Source organism: Ranitomeya variabilis, chromosome 2 (genome assembly GCF_051348905.1).
Source record: "Ranitomeya variabilis isolate aRanVar5 chromosome 2, aRanVar5.hap1, whole genome shotgun sequence".
Classification (NCBI taxonomy): domain Eukaryota; kingdom Metazoa; phylum Chordata; class Amphibia; order Anura; family Dendrobatidae; genus Ranitomeya; species Ranitomeya variabilis.
In genome coordinates this window covers 4,136,897-4,158,299 of record NC_135233.1, presented here as the reverse complement: position 1 = coordinate 4,158,299, position 21,403 = coordinate 4,136,897, and the positions used below count along the sequence as shown (strand labels likewise).

At 47.4% G+C, this 21,403-nt stretch overlaps 1 protein-coding gene across 1 annotated transcript in view; it reads left to right on the top strand.

Moving 5' to 3' along the window:
* The window catches only part of LOC143804114 (cullin-9-like), a 172,397-nt gene that overhangs the window by 107,748 nt on the left and 43,246 nt on the right, over window positions 1–21,403 (top strand). Inside the window, exons 7-11 of the mRNA XM_077281866.1 lie at window positions 6,417–6,741; window positions 13,070–13,247; window positions 13,897–14,104; window positions 14,180–14,370; window positions 14,445–14,656. Of these exons, the coding sequence (XP_077137981.1) occupies window positions 6,417–6,741; window positions 13,070–13,247; window positions 13,897–14,104; window positions 14,180–14,370; window positions 14,445–14,656 (1,114 nt within the window). The remainder of the gene's footprint in view (window positions 1–6,416; window positions 6,742–13,069; window positions 13,248–13,896; window positions 14,105–14,179; window positions 14,371–14,444; window positions 14,657–21,403) is intronic.

The following is a 21,403-nucleotide window of genomic DNA, read 5'->3' as shown; positions in this document are numbered from 1 at the left end:
CAATAGTAAAAGAATAAAAACTGAAAATGTAGGCCCCTTAAAAAATAGTGAGGAAAGAATGGTTGTAGATGACGAGGAAAAGGCTAACATATTAAACACCTTCTTCTCCACGGTATTCACGGTGGAAAATGAAATGCTAGGTGAAATCCCAAGAAACAATGAAAACCCTATATTAAGGGTCACCAATCTAACCCAAGAAGAGGTGCGAAACCGGCTAAATAAGATTAAAATAGATAAATCTCCGGGTCCGGATGGCATACACCCACGAGTACTAAGAGAACTAAGTAATGTAATAGATAAACCATTATTTCTTATTTTTAGGGACTCTATAGCGACGGGGTCTGTTCCGCAGGACTGGCGCATAGCAAATGTGGTGCCAATATTCAAAAAGGGCTCTAAAAGTGAGCCGGGAAATTATAGGCCAGTAAGTCTAACCTCTACTGTTGGTAGAATATGTGAAGGGTTTCTGAAGGATGTTATTCTGGATTATCTCAATGAGAATAACTGTGTAACTCCATATCAGCATGGGTTTATGAGGAATCGCTCCTGTCAAACCAATCTAACCAGTTTTTATGAAGAGGTAAGCTATAGGCTGGACCACGGTGAGTCATTGGACGTGGTATATCTCGATTTTTCCAAAGCGTTTGATACCGTGCCGCACAAGAGGTTGGTACACAAAATGAGAATGCTTGGTCTGGGGGAAAATGTGTGTAAATGGGTTAGTAACTGGCTTAGTGATAGAAAGCACAGGGTGGTTATAAATGGTATAGTCTCTAACTGGGTCGCTGTGACCAGTGGGGACCGCAGGGGTCGGTATTGGGACCTGTTCTCTTCAACATATTCATTAATGATCTGGTAGAAGGTTTACACAGTAAAATATTGATATTTGCAGATGATACAAAACTATGTAAAGCAGTCAATACAAGAGAAGATAGTATTCTGCTACAGATGGATCTGGATAAGTTGGAAACTTGGGCTGAAAGGTGGCAGATGAGGTTTAACAATGATAAATGTAAGGTTATACACATGGGAAGAAGGAATCAATATCACCATTACACACTGAACGGGAAACCACTGGGTAAATCTGACATGGAGAAGGACTTGGGGATCCTAGTTAATGATAAACTTACCTGGAGCAGCCAGTGCCAGGCAGCAGCTGCCAAGGCAAACAGGATCATGGGGTGCATTAAAAGAGGTCTGGATACACATGATGAGAGCATTATACTGCCTCTGTACAAATCCCTAGTTAGACCGCACATGGAGTACTGTGTCCAGTTTTGGGCACCGGTGCTCAGGAAGGATATAATGGAACTAGAGAGAGTACAAAGGAGGGCAACAAAATTAATAAAGGGGATGGGAGAACTACAATACCCAGAGAGATTAGCACAATTATTCAGTCTAGAAAAAAGACGACTGAGGGGCGATCTAATAACCATGTATAAGTATATAAGGGGACAATACAAATATCTCGCTGAGGATCTGTTTATACCAAGGAAGGTGACGGGCACAAGGGGGCATTCTTTGCGTCTGGAGGAGAGAAGGTTTTTCCACCAACATAGAAGAGGATTCTTTACTGTTAGGGCAGTGAGAATCTGAAATCCTTGCTTGAGGAGGTGGTGATGGCGAACTCAGTCGAGGGGTTCAAGAGAGGCCTGGATGTCATCCTGGAGCATAACAATATTGTATCTTACTGTTATTAGGTTCTTTAGAAGGACGTAGATCTGGGGATGGAATATAGACTGAACTGGATGGACAAATGGCTTTTTTCAGCCTCGCTAACTATGTTGTTATGTTACTATTTAAACTGATCTGACCCATATGTCCCTGCCAGTGAAAGATTTGTCTTTCTGTGCTGTGTGCTAAAGCTAAGTGGTTGGAATAGAGTTGTTGTAGTAGTGTTCTGTGGTTTCCTGTAGTACGTGTTTGTTTATCTCCTGGTCCCTGTTCCCATTTAGTTTATTCCTCCCTGTCCCTATCCTCCTTCCTATTGTTGATTAATGCTTTTGTATGATAGAGGTTTTTTGTTATCCCCGTTTTGTCTTTGTGTCTTCTTTGCCGTACATTTCTGTCCCATGCATCATGGGGTGAGGGAGGGGACAGCTCAGGGTTTAACAGGAGCATAGTAAGGTCGGAGACTCGGCCTCTCTACCTTCAAGAGTACCCCTGGGACATGGATAGTTAGGGTCCCAGTTTGAGGGACAGCTTGAGGCCCCTTTTCCTTTCTGAAGACAGTCACAGCGTGACACTTTGGCTCAGTAGCTGCATATGCGTGAACGGGCTCCTGAGATTGGAGGAGATTTCTGTATCAGCACATCAGTGATTCCGTCAGCAACTGGATAAATGAAGGTCGGCTCTGTTTATACCCGGGACACTAATCATCAGGACATCAATGCAACATTTACTAGAGAACTACTCTGACACTGTGCACATTATTCTATCCCTCTTCTAACTGCTGGTATGTGGGAACTGTCTCCTAATCTGAACTAGCCACTACACCCTCTGAATCCCTTGTGCATCTATCCCTCTTCTAACTGCTGGTATGTTGCTGCTTTTTCCCTGACTTTAATTCCATGTTTCATACTTCAAGCTTGCTGAATGCATATTGATATGCACATGTTCCTCACACCTAGCTCTATCCACCCATCTTATCCTATCCTTCACCAACCTTGATGCTAATCAAATGTACTGTTAACTGCAATCTGTGAATTGCTCCCTGCTGTGAACTGTCCCCCACCTCCTTTCTCCTCCCTCTTCCTCTCTTACCTGGCTTCATTTCATGGACTCTTCAAATGGTATAAGTTGCATGGTACTGGTCAGATATGGCCTGGGTCAGATGTGCCATCATTTGAAGTGACATCTTTAAAGTGGCATCAGAAATAGTCCAGAAATCGGCCAGACGGTAAGACCAATCACTATCTTCTAAATTTACTTGACTTGCTTTTCCTCCCCTGCTCTTTAACCATGCTCACATTATCCTGACCGTTTTTGCTCCACTAATCCTCATTTTCCTTCACCCACCTGTTTCCCTTTTCTCCGCTTATTCTCACTGCTGGTGACACATCCCCCAATCCTGCCCCCCGCCTCATACATTACTACCCCTTACCCTATCCTTCTCACACTGTGAGAAACCACCGCAACCCCTCACACTTAAAACCTGTGCCACTGACCCCCACCACACTGCTTCCCCTCTCTGGGGCACTTTGGAATGCCCGCTCTGTCTGCAACAAGCTCCACATGGTCCATGATCTCTTCACTACTCGCAACCTTTTCTTCCTGGCCCTCACTGAGACCTGGCTGACGCCCCCTGACACGGCCTCGCCTGCAGCACTGAGTTACGGTGGCCTCCAATTTACCCACACTCCTCGCTCCGGCAACAGACATGGTGGAGGAGTGGGTATGCTTCTTTCTAAAAACTGCTCCTTCAACCCTATCCAACCCCACCCTCCCTTATCCTCCCTTCTTTCGAGGTTCACTCTGTCCGTATTTACGCTCCCACCAATCTCCAAATGGCTGTCATATACCGACCACCGGGCTCAGCCACTGCCTTCATCGACCAATTCTCCACCTGGCTCCTTCACTTTCTCTCTGCCGACATCCCCACCATCATCATGGGTGACTTTAATATCCCTACTGACACCCACCAGCCAGCAGCCTCCAAACTACTGGCCCTTACTTCATCCTTTGGACTCACCCATTGGTCCACCACAGCCACCCACACAGACGGACATACACTAGACCTCATCTTCACCCGCCTTTGTTCCTTATCTAATCTCACAAACTCTCCCTTCCCCCTATCTGACCACCATCTACTCACCTTCTCATCCTTGTCCTCCTCACCTGCCCCCCATGTCCAGCCATTACCACATCCTCGCAGAAACCTCGCACATCTAGACACTCACACACTCTCAGACTCTCTCCTACCCCTGTCCTCCATATCTTCACTGCACGACACGGACAGCGCCACCACTTTCTATAACTCGACCCTCACATCAGCCATAGACTCAGTCATCCCTCTCATGCATGGCACAGTGCGACAAACCAATAGGCAACCTTGGCATAACAATGTCACAAAAAAACTTCGACAAGCATCCAGGGTTGCGGAGCAGCGTTGGAAGAAAACACGCCTGCCAGACGACTTCACTGCCTTCAAACAAGCTACATTTGACTTCAAATCAGCCCTCACCTCTGCTAAACAGACCTATTTCACTAACCTTGTATCTTCACTATCCTACAACCCAAAACAACTGTTCAGCACATTTAACTCTCTCCTCCGCCCACCACTGCCACCTCCAACTCCCTTCATCTCTTCCGAGGACTTTGCCACCTACCTCAAAAACAAGATTGACCAAACAAGGCAAACCTTTACTTGTCCACCACCCCAACCACTCCATATACCAGACCTCTGCCCTTCCCTAATAACCTCACTCTCCAACATCACTGAAGGAGAGCTTACTCACCTCTTTTAAAAAATCACACCTCACCACCTGTGCACTTGACCCCATGCCTTCCCACCTGCTCCCCAACCTCACTAACACGCTTATTCCAGCCCTAACCCATCTCTTCAACCTATCGCTATCTTCTGGTACCTTCCCCTCTGCCTTCAAACATGCCACCATCACACCCATCCTCAAAAAAACTAACCTTGACCCAACTGCTATGCCCAGCTACCGCCCCATATCACTGCTCCCGTTTGCTTCAAAACTCCTTGAGCAGCATGTCCATGCTTAAATTTCCTCCCACCTCTCATCTAACTCTCTCCTTGACAACCTCCAATCTGGCTTCCGCCCCCACCACTCCACCGAAACTGCCCTGACAAAAATTACTAATGACCTAGTCACAGCCAAAGCTAACAGACAGTTCTCCATCCTCCTCCTTCTTAACCTGTCCTCTGCTTTCGACACAGTCGATCACTGCCTACTGCTACAGATTCTTTCTTCCCTTGGCATCAAAGACCTCGCCCTGTCCTGGATTGCCTCATACCTATCCAACCGCACATTTAGCGTTTCCCACTCCCACACTACCTCCTCATCCCGCCCTCTCTCTGTTGGAGTCCCTCAAGGCTCTGTCCTAGGACCCCTACTTTTTTCCATCTATACCCTTGGCCTAGGACAACTCATAAAGTCCCATGGCTTCCAGTACCACCTGTATGCAGATGACACTCAGATCTACCTCTCTGGCCCAGATGTCACCTCCCTGCTGTCCAGAATCCCGAAGTGTCTGTCAGCCATATCCTCCTTCTTCACCTCTCGCTTCCTAAAACTCAATGTAGACAAAACCAAATTCATCATCTTTCCCCCACCTCACGTATCCCCCCTACCCAATCTATCTATTATGGTGAATGGCATCACGCTCTCTCCCGCTCCTGAAATCCGCTGCCTCGGAGTAACTCTTGACTCTGCCCTGTCCTTCAAACCTCACGTCCAAGCTCTTGCCACCTCCTGTCGCCTCCAACTCAAAAATATTGCCAGAATCCGTTCCTTCCTCAGTCCACAATCTACCAAAACTCTTGTGCATGCTCTCATCATCTCCCGCCTCGATTACTGCAACACCCTCCTCTGCGGCCTCCCCGCTAACTCTCTTGCACCACTCCAGTCTGTCCTCAACTCTGCTGCCCGCCTAATCCACCTCTCTCCTCGCTACTCCCCTGCTTCTCCCCTCTGCAAATCCCTCCACTGGCTCCCAATCCCCCAACGAATCCAGTTCAAACTACTAACACTGATCTACAAAGCCATCCACAACCTGTCCCCTCCCTATATCTCTGAACTAATCTCCCACTATCTTCCCTCACGTAATCTTTGTTCATCCCAAGACCTCCTTCTCTCCTCCACACTTATTCGTTCCTCACACAATCGCCTCCAAGATTTCTCCCGAATATCCCCCATCCTCTGGAATTCCATGCCTCAACACGTCCGATTATCCACCACCCTCGGATCCTTCAGACGGAACCTGAAAACCCATCTCTTCAGGAAAGCCTACAGCCTTCAATAACCGAGCCGCCGCCTCACCACCACCGGAGCTACCGCCTCACCCCTACCTTCTGTCTCTTCCCCACTATCCCATAGAATGTAAGTCCGCAAGGACAGGGTCCTCTCCCCTCTGTACCAGTGTGTCACTGTAAACCTGTTTACTGTAAATGATATCTATAACCCTGTATGTAACCCCTTTCTCATGTACAGCACCATGGAATTAATGGTGCTATATAAATAAATAATAATAATAATAATAAAATAATTATTCTGGACACTAATTCTATACATTTTAGCTATTAGTCCTTTCTTGGATCAATGAATTACTAAAATATAAGAAGGAATAAAAGCACCTAAAGCATTTAAACAGCCTGGTTTGGGGCATCAGTGGGTGTTACCTGAGCACCCTCCATCTCCTGTCATCACCCCATTCTTTTCCTTCTGCTGCAGGATCTTCTCGCTCTCCTCCAGATGACGATGACTACAAGTACAGCGCAGGAAGTAGTCCGGCTCCTGTGTGATCACAGTCCTATCTGCCTCCTCAGTGACCTGCAGAACTCGCATCTCTACACCCGATTCTGTACAATTGTAGCATCACCAGAACCTAGCAGACCTGGAGCCCATCCTGGTGTCATGGAAGGAGATGTGAGGTCATTCACGGCTGGCTCCCAGAATCCTGCAGAAACAGAGGATGGAAAGTCTGACCTCCAGATCCTGAACACTCTGCTGCTACTGGAAGGACTACAACTGTCATCTGAGGAGGAGAGCATGGCAGGTGAGAGTCCACAGGAGGACATTGTCATTATACCTAGCTAGACATGTCTGTGTGGTGGCTGCACACCTCATGTAGTGATGTAGTGTCTGTGTGTGTGTGGTGGCTGCACATCTCGTCTAGTTGTGGCTGCACACCTCATGTAGTGTCTGTGTGTGGTGGCTGCACATCTCGTCTACTTGTGGCTGCACACCTCATGTAGTGTCATTGTTTGGTGGCTGCACATCTCGTCTAGTTGTGACTGCACACCTCATGTAGTGTCAGTGTGTGGTGGCTGCACATCTCGTCTAGTTATAGCTGCACACCTCATGTAGTGTCAGTGTGTGGTGGCTGCACATCTCGTCTAGTTGTAGCTGCACACCTCATGTAGTGTCATTGTTTGGTGGCTGCACATCTCGTCTAGTTGTAGCTGCACACCTCATGTAGTGTCAGTGTGTGGTGGCTGCACATCTCGTCTAGGTGTGGCTGCACATCTCATGTAGTGTCATTGTTTGGTGGCTGCACATCTCGTCTATTTGTGACTGCACACCTCATGTAGTGTCAGTGTGTGGTGGCTGCACATCTCGTCTAGTTATAGCTGCACACCTCATGTAGTGTCATTGTTTGGTGGCTGCACATCTCGTCTATTTGTGACTGCACACCTCATGTAGTGTCAGTGTGTGGTGGCTGCACATCTCGTCTAGTTATAGCTGCACACCTCATGTAGTGTCAGTGTGTGGTGGCTGCACATCTTGTCTAGTTGTAGCTGCACACCTCATGTAGTGTCAGTGTGTGGTGGCTGCACATCTCGTCTAGTTGTAGCTGCACACCTCATGTAGTGTCATTGTTTGGTGGCTGCACATCTCGTCTAGTTGTAGCTGCACACCTCATGTAGTGTCATTGTTTGGTGGCTGCACATCTCGTCTAGTTATAGCTGCACACCTCATGTAGTGTCAGTGTGTGGTGGCTGCACACCTCGTCTAGTTGTAGCTGCACACCTCATGTAGTGTCAGTGTGTGGTGGCTGCACATCTCGTCTAGTTGTGGCTGCACAACTCATGTAGTGTCAGTGTGTGGTGGCTGCACATCTCGTCTAGTTGTGGCTGCACACCTCATGTAGTGTCAGTGTGTGGTGACTGCACATATCGTCTACTTGTGGCTGCACACCTCATGTAGTGTCAGTGTGTGGTGGCTGCACATCTCGTCTAGTTGTAGCTGCACACCTCATGTAGTGTCATTGTGTGGTGATTGCACATCTCGTCTAGTTATAGCTGCACACCTCATGTAGTGTCAGTGTGTGGTGGCTGCACATCTCGTCTAGTTGTGACTGCACACCTCATGTTGTGTCAGTGTGTGGTGGCTGCACATCTCGTCTAGATGTAGCTGCACACCTCATGTAGTGTCAGTGTGTGGTGGCTGCACATCTCGTCCAGATGTAGCTGCACACCTCATGTAGTGTCAGTGTGTGGTGGCTGCACATGTCGTCTAGTTGTAGCTGCACACCTCATGTAGTGTCATTGTTTGGTGGCTGCACATCTCGTCTAGTTGTGACTGCACACCTCATGTAGTGTCAGTGTGTGGTGGCTGCACATGTCGTCTAGTTGTAGCTGCACACCTCATGTAGTGTCATTGTTTGGTGGCTGCACATCTCGTCTAGTTGTGACTGCACACCTCATGTTGTGTCAGTGTGTGGTGGCTGCACATGTCGTCTAGTTGTAGTTGCACACCTCATGTAGTGTCAGTGTGTGGTAGCTGCACATCTCGTCTAGTTGTGGCTGCACACCTCATGTAGTATCAGTGTGTGGTGGCTGCACATCTCGTCTAGATGTAGCTGCACACCTCATGTAGTGTCAGTGTGTGGTGGCTGCACATCTCGTCCAGATGTAGCTGCACACCTCATGTAGTGTCAGTGTGTGGTGGCTGCACATGTCGTCTAGTTGTAGCTGCACACCTCATGTAGTGTCAGTGTGTGGTGGCTGCACATCTCGTCTAGTTGTGACTGCACACCTCGTGTCAGTGTGTGGTGACTGCACACCTCATGTAGTGTCAGTGTGTGGTAGCTGCACATCTCGTCTAGTTGTGACTGCACACATCATGTAGTGTCTGTGTGTGGTGGCTGCACATGTCATCTAGTTGTGACTACACACCTCATGTAGTGTCAGTGTGTGGTGGCTGCACATGTCATCTAGTTGTAGCTGCACACCTCATGTATTGTCAGTGTGTGGTGACTGCACATCTCATGTAGTGTCAGTGTGTGGTAGCTGCACATCTCGTCTAGTTGTAGCTGCACACCTCATGTAGTGTCAGTGTGGGGGGCTGCACATCTCGTCTAGGTGTGGCTGCACATCTCATGTAGTGTCAGTGTGTATTGACTGCACATCTCGTCTAGTTGTGGCTGCACACCTCATGTAGTGTCAATGTGTGGTAGCTGCACATCTCGTCTAGTTGTGGCTGCACACCTCATGTAGTGTCAGTGTGGTGACTGCACATCTCGTCTAGTTGTGGCTGCACATCTCATGTAGTGTCAGTGTGTATTGACTGCACATCTCGTCTAGTTGTAGCTGCACACCTCATGTAGTGTCAGTGTGTGGTGGCTGCACATCTCGTCTAGATGTGGCTGCACACCTGATGTAGTGTCAGTGTGGTGACTGCACATCTCGTCTAGTTGTGGCTGCACACCTCATGTAGTGTCAGTGTGTGGTGGCTGCACATCTCGTCTAGTTGTGGCTGCACATCTCATGTAGTGTCTGTGTATTGACTGCACATCTCGTCTAGTTGTGGCTGTACACCTCATGTAGTGTCAATGTGTGGTTGCTGCACATCTCGTCTAGTTGTGGCTGCACACCTCATGTAGTGTCAGTGTGGTGACTGCACATCTCGTCTAGTTGTGGCTGCACACCTCATGTAGTGTCAGTGTGTGGTGGCTGCACATCTCGTCTAGTTGTGGCTGCACACCTCATGTAGTGTCAGTGTGGGGGGCTGCACATCTCGTCTAGGTGTGGCTGCACATCTCATGTAGTGTCAGTGTGTGGTGACTGCACATCTCGTCTAGTTGTAGCTGCACACCTCATGTAGTGTCAGTGTGTGGTAGCTGCACATCTCGTCTAGTTGTAGCTGCACACCTCATGTAGTATCAGTGTGTATTGACTGCACATCTCGTCTAGTTGTAGCTGCACACCTCATGTAGTGTCAGTGTGGTGACTGCAATTCTCGTCTAGTTGTGGCTGCACACCTCATGTAGTGTCAGTGTGTGGTGGCTGCACATCTCGTCTAGTTGTAGCTGCACACCTCATGTAGTGTCATTGTGTGGTGACTGCACATCTCGTCTAGTTATAGCTGCACACCTCATGTAGTGTCAGTGTGTGGTGGCTGCACATCTCGTCTAGTTGTGGCTGCACACCTCATGTAGTGTCATTGTGTGGTAGCTGCACATCTCGTCTAGTTGTGGCTGCACACCTCATGTAGTGTCAGTGTGTGGTGGCTGCACATCTCGTCTAGTTGTGGCTGCACACCTCATGTAGTGTCAGTGTGTGGTGGCTGCACATCTCGTCTAGTTGTGGCTGCACACCTCATGTAGTGTCAGTGTGTGGTGGCTGCACATCTCGTCTAGTTGTGGCTGCACACCTCATGTAGTATCAGTGTGTGGTGGCTGCACATCTCGTCTAGATGTAGCTGCACACCTCATGTAGTGTCAGTGTGTGGTGGCTGCACATCTCGTCCAGATGTAGCTGCACACCTCATGTAGTGTCAGTGTGTGGTGGCTGCACATGTCGTCTAGTTGTAGCTGCACACCTCATGTAGTGTCAGTGTGTGGTGGCTGCACATCTCGTCTAGTTGTGACTGCACACCTCATGTGCCAGTGTGTGGTGACTGCACACCTCATGAAGTGTCAGTGTGTGGTAGCTGCACATCTCGTCTAGTTGTGGCTGCACACATCATGTAGTGTCTGTGTGTGGTGGCTGCACATGTCGTCTAGTTGTGACTACACACCTCATGTAGTGTCAGTGTGTGGTGGCTGCACATGTCATCTAGTTGTAGCTGCACACCTCATGTATTGTCAGTGTGTGGTGACTGCACATCTCATGTAGTGTCAGTGTGTGGTGGCTGCACACCTCATGTGTCAGTGTGGTGACTGCACATCTCGTCTAGTTGTTGCTGCACACCTCATGTAGTGTCAGTGTGTGGTGGCTGCACATCTCGTCTAGTTGTAGCTGCACACCTCATGTAGTGTCAGTGTGGGGGGCTGCACATCTCGTCTAGGTGTGGCTGCACATCTCATGTAGTGTCAGTGTGTGGTGACTGCACATCTCGTCTAGTTGTAGCTGCACACCTCATGTAGTGTCAGTGTGTGGTAGCTGCACATCTCGTCTAGTTGTGGCTGCACACCTCATGTAGTGTCAGTGTGGTGACTGCACATCTCGTCTAGTTGTGGCTGCACATCTCATGTAGTGTCAGTGTGTATTGACTGCACATCTCGTCTAGTTGTAGCTGCACACCTCATGTAGTGTCAGTGTGGGGGGCTGCACATCTCGTCTAGTTGTGGCTGCACATTTCATGTAGTGTCAGTGTGTATTGACTGCACATCTCGTCTAGTTGTGGCTGCACACCTCATGTAGTGTCAATGTGTGGTAGCTGCACATCTCGTCTAGTTGTGGCTGCACACCTCATGTAGTGTCAGTGTGGTGACTGCACATCTCGTCTAGTTGTGGCTGCACATCTCATGTAGTGTCAGTGTGTATTGACTGCACATCTCGTCTAGTTGTAGCTGCACACCTCATGTAGTGTCAGTGTGTGGTGGCTGCACATCTCGTCTAGATGTGGCTGCACACCTGATGTAGTGTCAGTGTGGTGACTGCAAATCTCGTCTAGTTGTGGCTGCACACCTCATGTAGTGTCAGTGTGTGGTGGCTGCACATCTCGTCTAGGTGTGGCTGCACATTTCATGTAGTGTCAGTGTGTATTGACTGCACATCTCGTCTAGTTGTGGCTGCACACCTCATGTAGTGTCAATGTGTGGTAGCTGCACATCTCTAGTTGTGGCTGCATACCTCATGTAGTGTCAGTGTGTGGTGGCTGCACGTCTCGTCTAGGTGTGGCTGCACACCTCATGTAGTGTCAGTGTGTGGTGGCTGCACATCTCGTCTAGTTGTGGCTGCACATTTCATGTAGTGTCTGTGTATTGACTGCACATCTCGTCTAGTTGTGGCTGCACACCTCATGTAGTGTCAATGTGTGGTTGCTGCACATCTCGTCTAGTTGTGGCTGCACACCTCATGTAGTGTCAGTGTGGTGACTGCACATCTCGTCTAGTTGTGGCTGCACACCTCATGTAGTGTCAGTGTGTGGTGGCTGCACATCTCGTCTAGTTGTGGCTGCACATCTCATGTAGTGTCTGTGTATTGACTGCACATCTCGTTTAGTTGTGGCTGCACACCTCATGTAGTGTCAATGTGTGGTTGCTGCACATCTCGTCTAGTTGTGGCTGCACACCTCATGTAGTGTCAGTGTGATGACTGCACATCTCGTCTAGTTGTGGCTGCACACCTCATGTAGTGTCAGTGTGGGGGGCTGCACATCTCGTCTAGGTGTGGCTGCACATCTCATGTAGTGTCAGTGTGTGGTGACTGCACATCTCGTCTAGTTGTAGCTGCACACCTCATGTAGTGTCAGTGTGTATTGACTGCACATCTCGTCTAGTTGTAGCTGCACACCTCATGTAGTGTCAGTGTGGTGACTGCAAATCTCGTCTAGTTGTGGCTGCACACCTCATGTAGTGTCAGTGTGTGGTGACTGCAAATCTCGTCTAGTTGTGGCTGCACACCTCATGTAGTGTCAGTGTGTGGTGGCTGCACATCTCGTCTAGGTGTGGCTGCACACCTCATGTAGTGTCAGTGTGTGGTGACTGCACATGACATTAGGGTATCCGTGAGTCAAAAGTAGCTTAGATGCTAGTTAATCTACTCCCCATCCATCCACCATACCCACCTCTTTCACCGAATCCTTGCCCAAATACCTGATGCGGTGACCATTGCCAAATAAAAACTTTACACTGAAATTGGATTAAATGGCCACAGCAGCCTTTTATTAACATTTAATAAAACGATTTAACAATAAAGTCCAAAAGAGGGGGTGTGGTCCTCGAAGCCCCTCTTTAAATGACAACGCCTCTTTCGCCCTGTGGCGCCGCCTCCCTGCCCACTGGCATCTCCTCCTCACCCTTTGCTCCCTCCTCCTTATCCTCTTCCTGTGCTTCCTCCTACTCCCCCTTTAGTGTGATGTTTTCCATCACTGCTTCCTCATCCTCCAGTGTCCCTCCCAGCTATAAGTTGATGGTCTCATTCCCCTTTTTTTAGGAGCCAGCAGCGAGGAGAAGGTGGAGATTACAAGGTCGCTGGAGAGCTGCCGGGCTCTTGAATGTAATGTCCGCTTTGATGCCTTGAAGCACAAATGGAAGGATTCTGACCAGACCACGACGCAGCGGAGGCCGGGTGATGAGGAGAGCGGGAGCTCTGCCGGAGACTCCACACTAAGGTAAGACCATGTAACACAGCACAAGTCAGCTGTTTGCTGGGTTTTGGAGTGTACTGACATATTAATTAGCGTTTAGCTTTCTGCATTAACCCCTTGCTGGCATCTCCCATATATGTGTGGCACAGGTCGGCCTCAGTCTTAGGAGCTGTGTTATACATCAGGCACCTTTTTTTTAGCAGTGGCAGTCGAGCTGGCCCCAATTTCCTGCTGTCAGTCTTATGGGGTACTTATGAGTTTCTATGGCAGCCAAGGACCATCAAAGGATGGGTTCCCCCTTTTCCCAATGTAAAAATAAAGAGATTAAGGAAAAAATAATTGGTAAATACTCGAAGGGAAAAAAAAATCAAAGCACCAGAAATGCTGGGAGTCGCCATGAGAAAACCATCCATTACATAACGCTGAGAATCATAATGAACGCTGAACACACAAATCCCAAAAAACTCCAATAAGTCTCATTTTCCAGAGATCATACAGTAAAGTGGATGGAGAATTTCAAGACTACGACTTGTCCCACAAAAACAAGCGGAAAATATAGATGTTATGGCTCTTTGGAGAGAAGGAAAAAACTAAAGTGCAAAAATTAAAATTGTCCGTGGTGGAAGGAGCTAATGGAGTCCAGGATGATGGCGTCCTTCTATTTAACTTTTAGTGAGAAGATGGTGAAAGGGTTGGTGGAGATGTTGGCATCTCAGATGAAGGAGAAGCTTGTGGTGGTCTCCTGCCTGCAGCTGACTTACGTGATCTTGTCCAAGTATGACTGGCGGGTGCTGTTTGCCACAGAGGGCGGGGTGCGGGCGGTGCTGGGCTGTATGCAGGAGCACCAGTCCTCGCTTGCCATTCAGCACATTGGCCTGGCGGTGAGTACCTGCCCCACCGTCCGTTCCCAGCTGTGTGTGCCTGCCATCCTCCAACCTGCACTCCTTCCCTGACAGGTCCTGAAGGTGCTGACCGGGGTGGGGGGCTGCGACCTGCGAGGAAGCGCCCGCCGCTACAACCTGAATCCCGGAGATGCCCAGATGATGAAGGAAATCTTCTCCAGCATCGGTTCAGCTGCAAGTGGGAGCTCCAGCAGTCTACTGAGGGCGATCCCGGGGGCCATCTGCAAGCTGCAGGGCAAAGAGGGGTAAATTCAGATCAGCGACACCATCACTACTGAGCTGTGCCTCACCTATCTCATCGCCACCTTCTGCCTTTCAGGTGCTTCACCGCCGTTTACAACGGACTTCTTGTCATCCGAATGTTAACCGAGAACCATGAAGCTCTGTCCGAGCAGCTGTCCAGGGGGGAGCTGCCTGCCGTCCTTCAGAGTGTCACTGGAGACAGCAACTCCATGTTCCACGTCTTCCTGAAGAAGCAGCTCTGTGACCTCCTGAAGAGCAGCCAGGAGAAGAGCCTCACCGATACCAAAGGTAGGAATGCCACAGTATGTTCCCCGCCGTGTCCTGTGCCACTTTCTACTGCTCATCACGTTCTGATGTCCTTTACCTCCATTGCTGCCTCCTCATCGGACTCCTCTCACATCTTACGTGTTGCCTCCTCGTCTGGTGCTTTAACCTTTGCCTGTGCCGGCTTCTCCTGCTATGACTTTTCCTCCTGCTGCTTCTCCGTGTTTCCACCTACCTTTCCTCTTTGTCAGGATTTTCCAGCACATCCTGCTCTTTGTGGTTTTCATTTCCTTTTCCTGATAATTATCTCTTTCTCTTCGTCTTCACCTTTTTCTCTTGATTGTTGCCTCTTGCTGGTCCCCCTACCATTCATTGCATTTTCTTCCTCTTCTTTTAGTCCATCACTTCTCCTTCCTCCTTTTCATCACTTTCTTCATGTACTGTTCCTCCTGTTTTTCCTCCTCTTCACCATCACCTGTTCCTCCTGTTCCTGCTCACCTATTGAAGAGTAAGAGGAGATGGATGTTTCTTGTTGACCATGCTGCTGGAGAAGTACTCTCTACACGCTGTGGTAGTATTTAATCGTAGCTTTATTGCCCATTTGAAGTTCTTACCGAACTCTTCTTAAAAAGTAGACGACATACAGAGATCAAAGTAACCGCATGGGGTTAAAGAAGGAAGGTCGATATTCAAAGATGCAGTGCTGGCATGAATAACGTGTGGTAACGTAAGAGCCAATTCTAACAGAAGCAGACGGAAAAAGTAAAGAACCAAAATAAATGTAAGAACTGTGAACATTGTGGGCACCATAATGAAAAGACAAAAAACGAAAACCCCATTAAGGATGATAAATCCATGAAAGCATTGTGAAAAAAGGAGGAGACGTAAAAAGCGTCTGAATTTCATTGCATAATCAAATATGGAGAGAGGACTAATAATACCATTGTGGAGAAGAATCAGCGGCAATGATCAGGAAACCGCATCAAACGCTGGTGCAAGTGTCACATATTTGTGGCGATTGTGGGCGAGTATTTGTGTGAGTATCTGAGTAGGAAAAAGCATAAAATACCTTAAAAATTGTAATTTTATTCGATATATCAAAACAAGACAAACAACACACAATAATATTGATGCAAACCCAATTTTGCTCCTAGGTCCCCCCTACCCTTATACCTGCCTAGCAGCGGAGGTGGGCACCATGATAAGCGAGAAGTGGCACCCCACTCCGCGGCGGCTGTCCATAAGTGGCGCTACAGCTCACAATACACAGGGAGAGCGCTCAGTCAGTGCCTCGGGAAACCCTCTAATTATCGCTGTTTATGTAGCGCTGGGCTCTACTGATTATGGCGCTGGACTCTTGGCCTATTTCATGTGCTTTAGATGTGAACATGGCGATTTCAGGCGATCGGTGGCCCCTGTTCATTTGATTCTCATCATTTTCAAGCATTTGTGTTATATACACTACTGTGCTGCTCATGTGTGATTATGAGCCTGTGAGGTGCAATATATCAGACCAGCTGTCAGGAATCCCACCACGCTGCCACCAATATGTCACTGTTCACGGGGAGCATACCTTTATCATCCCCAACACTCACACCAATTTGTCTGGTTGCCCCTGATTCTTTCTGAAGGGGATTTATCTATATCCCACTTCCGGTTTGGAACTTGCAGCTCTCTGGCGCCCCATCACCCTCAGGTCAGACAGGGTACTGCACCTAGGATAATTAGTCACCAGAAAGGCTGCCTGCTATGTACTGGCTATTGAGCACGCTGCAGCGAGGGATGAAATAACTACTCCCACCTAGGCAGGAACAATAATTATCAACGCCTACAGTCGATACAAAGCCTCTCAATTGCACATGACAGATCCGCTGCCAGCAGCTCCGGTTCCTTAATTATTAACGGGTCCGGAGCCAACCCAGATTAGTAGCGTAATTCACCTCAGAGGATGTGACCGTACGTTATAGAGCAAGGAGAGACAAGCTAGTAATTTTATATTTTACTCCAAAAAAGGTAGGCAGTGTTTACAGAAGTATAAAAAGGATATTATATAGAAGATAATTATCGTATGTACAATACAATTACAAATAAAATGGGATTAACGTTGAAAAATCACTTACATTTCGTTATGTCATCTTATCTCATGGCTGACCGTGTGCTGAGGGGAAGGCTGAGCATATATCCAGATGCATCACCCCTGTATAGCAGCTAGACCCCCGACAAAGACACGTGAAGACTCCTGCTTCCCTCAGTTATTTCCTAGCCTAAAACCAAAGCCCTCCCCGTGTGGTGACCTCACTTAGAGGCTGGATACTTCCCTGTCTTAGCATTATGAAAAATCATTATCCCACATATCTTGGTGTATGAACCTCGTAGAAAGATGACACCTGTGTCGTTATGCTCAGTGTATCCTAGGGATTCGATTAAGTATAGACATGGGGTGGAGGGTGACCCAGTTCCATAGTAATATGTTTCTCAATTGTGCTGGTTCTGGAGCCTAGAAAACTCACTGGCTGATAGTTCTACCGAAGTCCATGTCAAAAATGTATTTGTCCCACTTCTATCATTAATCGGTGCTATGATATTTACATTTGCAAAGACAAAGAAACCTGTTTTTTTTTTCTTTCCATGTACTTCTACTTGTACTTTCACTTTGAAGCCATATAAATTCTTGAGGGGGGGGGGGGAAATGAGGGGTTTTGGATTACACATTCAAGCAGAGTGGGAAGAGGGGGGTCGGAAAGACCCACAGCGTGTGTCTGAAAAGCCAATGTACTTTTAGGTAGATACTCAAACATGACATATTCACATTATCGTGACACCAGCATATATTGCATGTAGAGTAGCTGCGGAGACACCATCACGTGTTTCTCAATTAAAGCAGTGAATAGCCAGGCCTTTCCCCGGGAAGGAACAACCACGGGAAGGGCAGCATCCAATAAAGGAAAACATCCAATACAGGAAAACCACCTATGCCAATCATGGTATCCATCCACAGACAGCTTTTTTTTTTTTCCCTCAGATGGGAAGTTCCACAGTCAGGTAACCAAAACTATAAGGAACTCATCTCCCAAAACAGCGTGCCACACACTTAGTGCAACCGCTATTCTCATCATCCTTGGAAAACACAAGAAAATTTTTTTATTAACAACTAAAAAACACCTCAAGATACATTAACAAAATGTTTCCACTTTTTAGTCTTCCAAATTCCCTCTGCATCCACCTCCCCTCTCCTCCTCTGATCACACACAAAGCAAAAATACAATTTTCCCAAAATAATTTTTATACAGTTTTTAACCTCAATATCCTTCCTTTTAAACACATACACATTTCTCACATCCCACAAAACCTCTTTTATACATGCCATCATCAACCACAGTACTCTCTCCTTCTCCCCACACATACCCAATCCAAACATAAAGAGCTCAAAAGACAACAGATTTACCTCACACAGCTCCTTACACAAACGACCCAGACCGGCAATCACACTTCTAGCATACTGACAATTCCAAAACAAATGCACCACACTCTCACTCCCACCACATCCACTCCTCGGACACCTCTCACTCCTCACCGGCAACACCCCATGCAATGACTGCCATACAATCTCACTCTGCCTATTTGTCATACCATTCACACGTACCTTCTTCCATACTTTCTGCACATCATCCCCTCTTACCATTTTAAAATCTGGCAAGAACAGCCTATGGGCTCGTCCTACAATAATGTCACATTCCATCTCTCTACACTCAATCATCTTATATACAGCTTTCTTCTTTTCTAACAATCTCACATCCACATCACAAAGTTCATACTTCACTAGAAATTTGTAAACCCACACATACCACACAGGAACCTCAAAAGCCACTGGGCTCCTAAGATCTCTTTCACGCCATTTCAAACGAAACAAGAAATTTCCAAACAAAAACCTGCACATACATGCATACTTCCCATCCATCCTAATCACACCTAGTACAAACACCATAATATTCACGCCGAAAAAAACATTCAAATTTGGGAAACCCAGTCCCCCCTTATCCAAACTCTTCATAACAATCTCTCTCCTCGCACGCTCCATACATGAACCCCAAAAAAAGACAAACAAAACCCTATTTAATCTTCTAATACACATGCAGCTTGGTGGAAACACCATCGCAACATACAAAAAAATAGGTAACACAACACTCTTAATAACTAAAATTTTACCAAAAAACCTAAGATCCCTCAAACTCCAAAAATTTAACTTACGCTCCACTCTCTCTCGCACATCCACCCAGCTTTCCTCTCCATCCAATTTCTCTGAAAATTTCACACCCAAAACCTTCATCGATCCACTCACCACATTCACTCCAACATCATCGCTCAGACTCCTTCCCCCAAAATTCTTACACTCACTCTTCTCCCAATTCACTTTAAAAGCAGATGCTCCACAAAAAATAGAAACCAACAACTTCACACACCGTACCGAACACTCTGAATCACACAGCACACACACATCATCCATATAGCCACTCATCTTCCATTCTCTCCCCCCACCCCCGGGTACTTGCACACCCCGAATCACCTTATCTTTTCTTAACAAACATAACAAAGGCTCAATTGCGCAAATAAAAACGATAGGGGACAAAGGACACCCCTGCCAAACACCCGAAAATACATTTACTCTCCTCCAGACATTTCCATTCAACAACACACAACTGTAAATATTCTTATACAAACTTCTCACTCTCTCAACAAACTCAGAAGGAAAACCCATCTTCACCAACACACTAAACAAAAAACCATGCGCCAATCTATCATACGCCTTCTCAAAATCCAAACTCAACACATACACCCCTTTCTTACGATTCATGCAGTCCCACAAACAATCTCTCAACATACACAAACTTCCATGTATTCGTCTTCCAGGTACCGCACAACATTGCTCCTCACCCACCACACTCCCAACCACGCCACGCATCCTGTTAGCCAAAAGTTTCGCATAAATCTTATAATCACAATTCAGCAATGTGATCGGCCTCCAATTTTTTAGATTTTTCAAATCACCTTTTTTTGGCAATAACACAACCACCCCTGCACGCATACCATTTGCCACCTCTGCATTCGCCCACATATACTTACATACATCCACAAAATCCTTCCCAATCACATCCCACATCACACGATAAAATTCCACCGGTAGACCATCCTCCCCCGGTGTTTTATTCAGCGCCATACTGCACACCACCTTCCATACTTCTTCACCCGTCACATCACCCATCAAACTTTCCCTTTCTATCCTATTCAAACTATTTTCCAAAACACTCAACACCTCACCCTCCAAACCTTCATCCCTCCATTTCACAGCATACAAATCATCATAAAACTTTGCCACTTCCTCACACAAGTCCGCGCCACTAACTTCATTTCCACCCATCCCATTCAAAACACTCATACTCTGTCTCTTCCCAAAAACTTTCTTAAAGAAAAACCGCGAACACTTCTCATTCTTCTCCAAATTCTCTAATTTGGCCCTGTACACAAACTCCTCCCTCTTTCTAACAAAAAATCATTCACTTCTTTTTTCACTTTCACTAAATCTTCACTCACATCCATCCCTCCCGCCCTCAACTTATACAACACACTCAGTCTTGCATTTAAAAAAACAAACCTTTCTCTCTTTGCAGCCGCACACTTGTACCCGAGTTTTTTAAAAAAACTCTTGGTTTTCCATTTAACCCAATCCCACCATTCACACACATTTCTGAAATCACTTCTGCACCCACACCACTCTGCATAATGTCTTTCATACTCCTCTCTCACCCCCCCTCCTTCCAGCAAACTCAGGGTACCGTCTCACAGTGGCACTTTGATCGCTACGACGGTACGATCCATGACGTTCCAGCGATATCCATACGATATCGCTGTGTCTGACACGCAGCAGCGATCAGGGACCCTGCTGAGAATCGTACGTCGTAGCAGATCGTTTGGAACTTTCTTTCGTCGCTGGATCTCCCGCTGTCATCGTTGGATCGTTGTGTGTGACAGCGATCCAGCGATGCGTTCGCTTGTAACCAGGGTAAACATCGGGTAACTAAGCGCAGGGCCGCGCTTAGTAACCCGATGTTTACCGTGGTTACAAGCGTAAACGTTAAAAAAAACAAACAGTACATACTCACATTCCGGTGTCTGTCCCCCGGCGTTCTGCTTCTCTGCATTGTGAGCGCCTGCCGGCCGGAAAGCGAGCACAGCGGTGACGTCACCGCTGTGCTTTCCGGCTGGCGCAGACAGAGTGGAGAGAAGCAGAACGCCGGGGGACAGACACCGGAATGTGAGTATGTACTGTTTTTTTTTTTTACTTTTACGCTGGTAACCACGGTAAACATCGGGTTACTAAGCGCGGCCCTGCGCTTAGTAACCCGATGTTTACCCTGGTTACCCGGGGCCTTCGGCATCGTTGGTCGCTGGAGAGAGCTGACTGTGTGACAGCTCCCCAGCGACCACACAACAACTTACCAACGATCACGGCCAGGTCGTATCGCTGGTCGTGATCGTTGGTAAATCGTATAGTGTGACAGTACCCTTACATTCAGCTTCCACACACCTTTCCCAGCCACCTCATTAACATGCAAATCCAACTCACACTTCATACACACATGATCCGAAAAAAACACCCTCTCCTGTGCATAACTAACAGGAATCAGATTTTTTGAAACAAAACAATAGTCCAATCTAGACTCCACCCTCCCACTGTCAGAAAAAAACGTATTTAACAACGGAGTTATCTTGCAT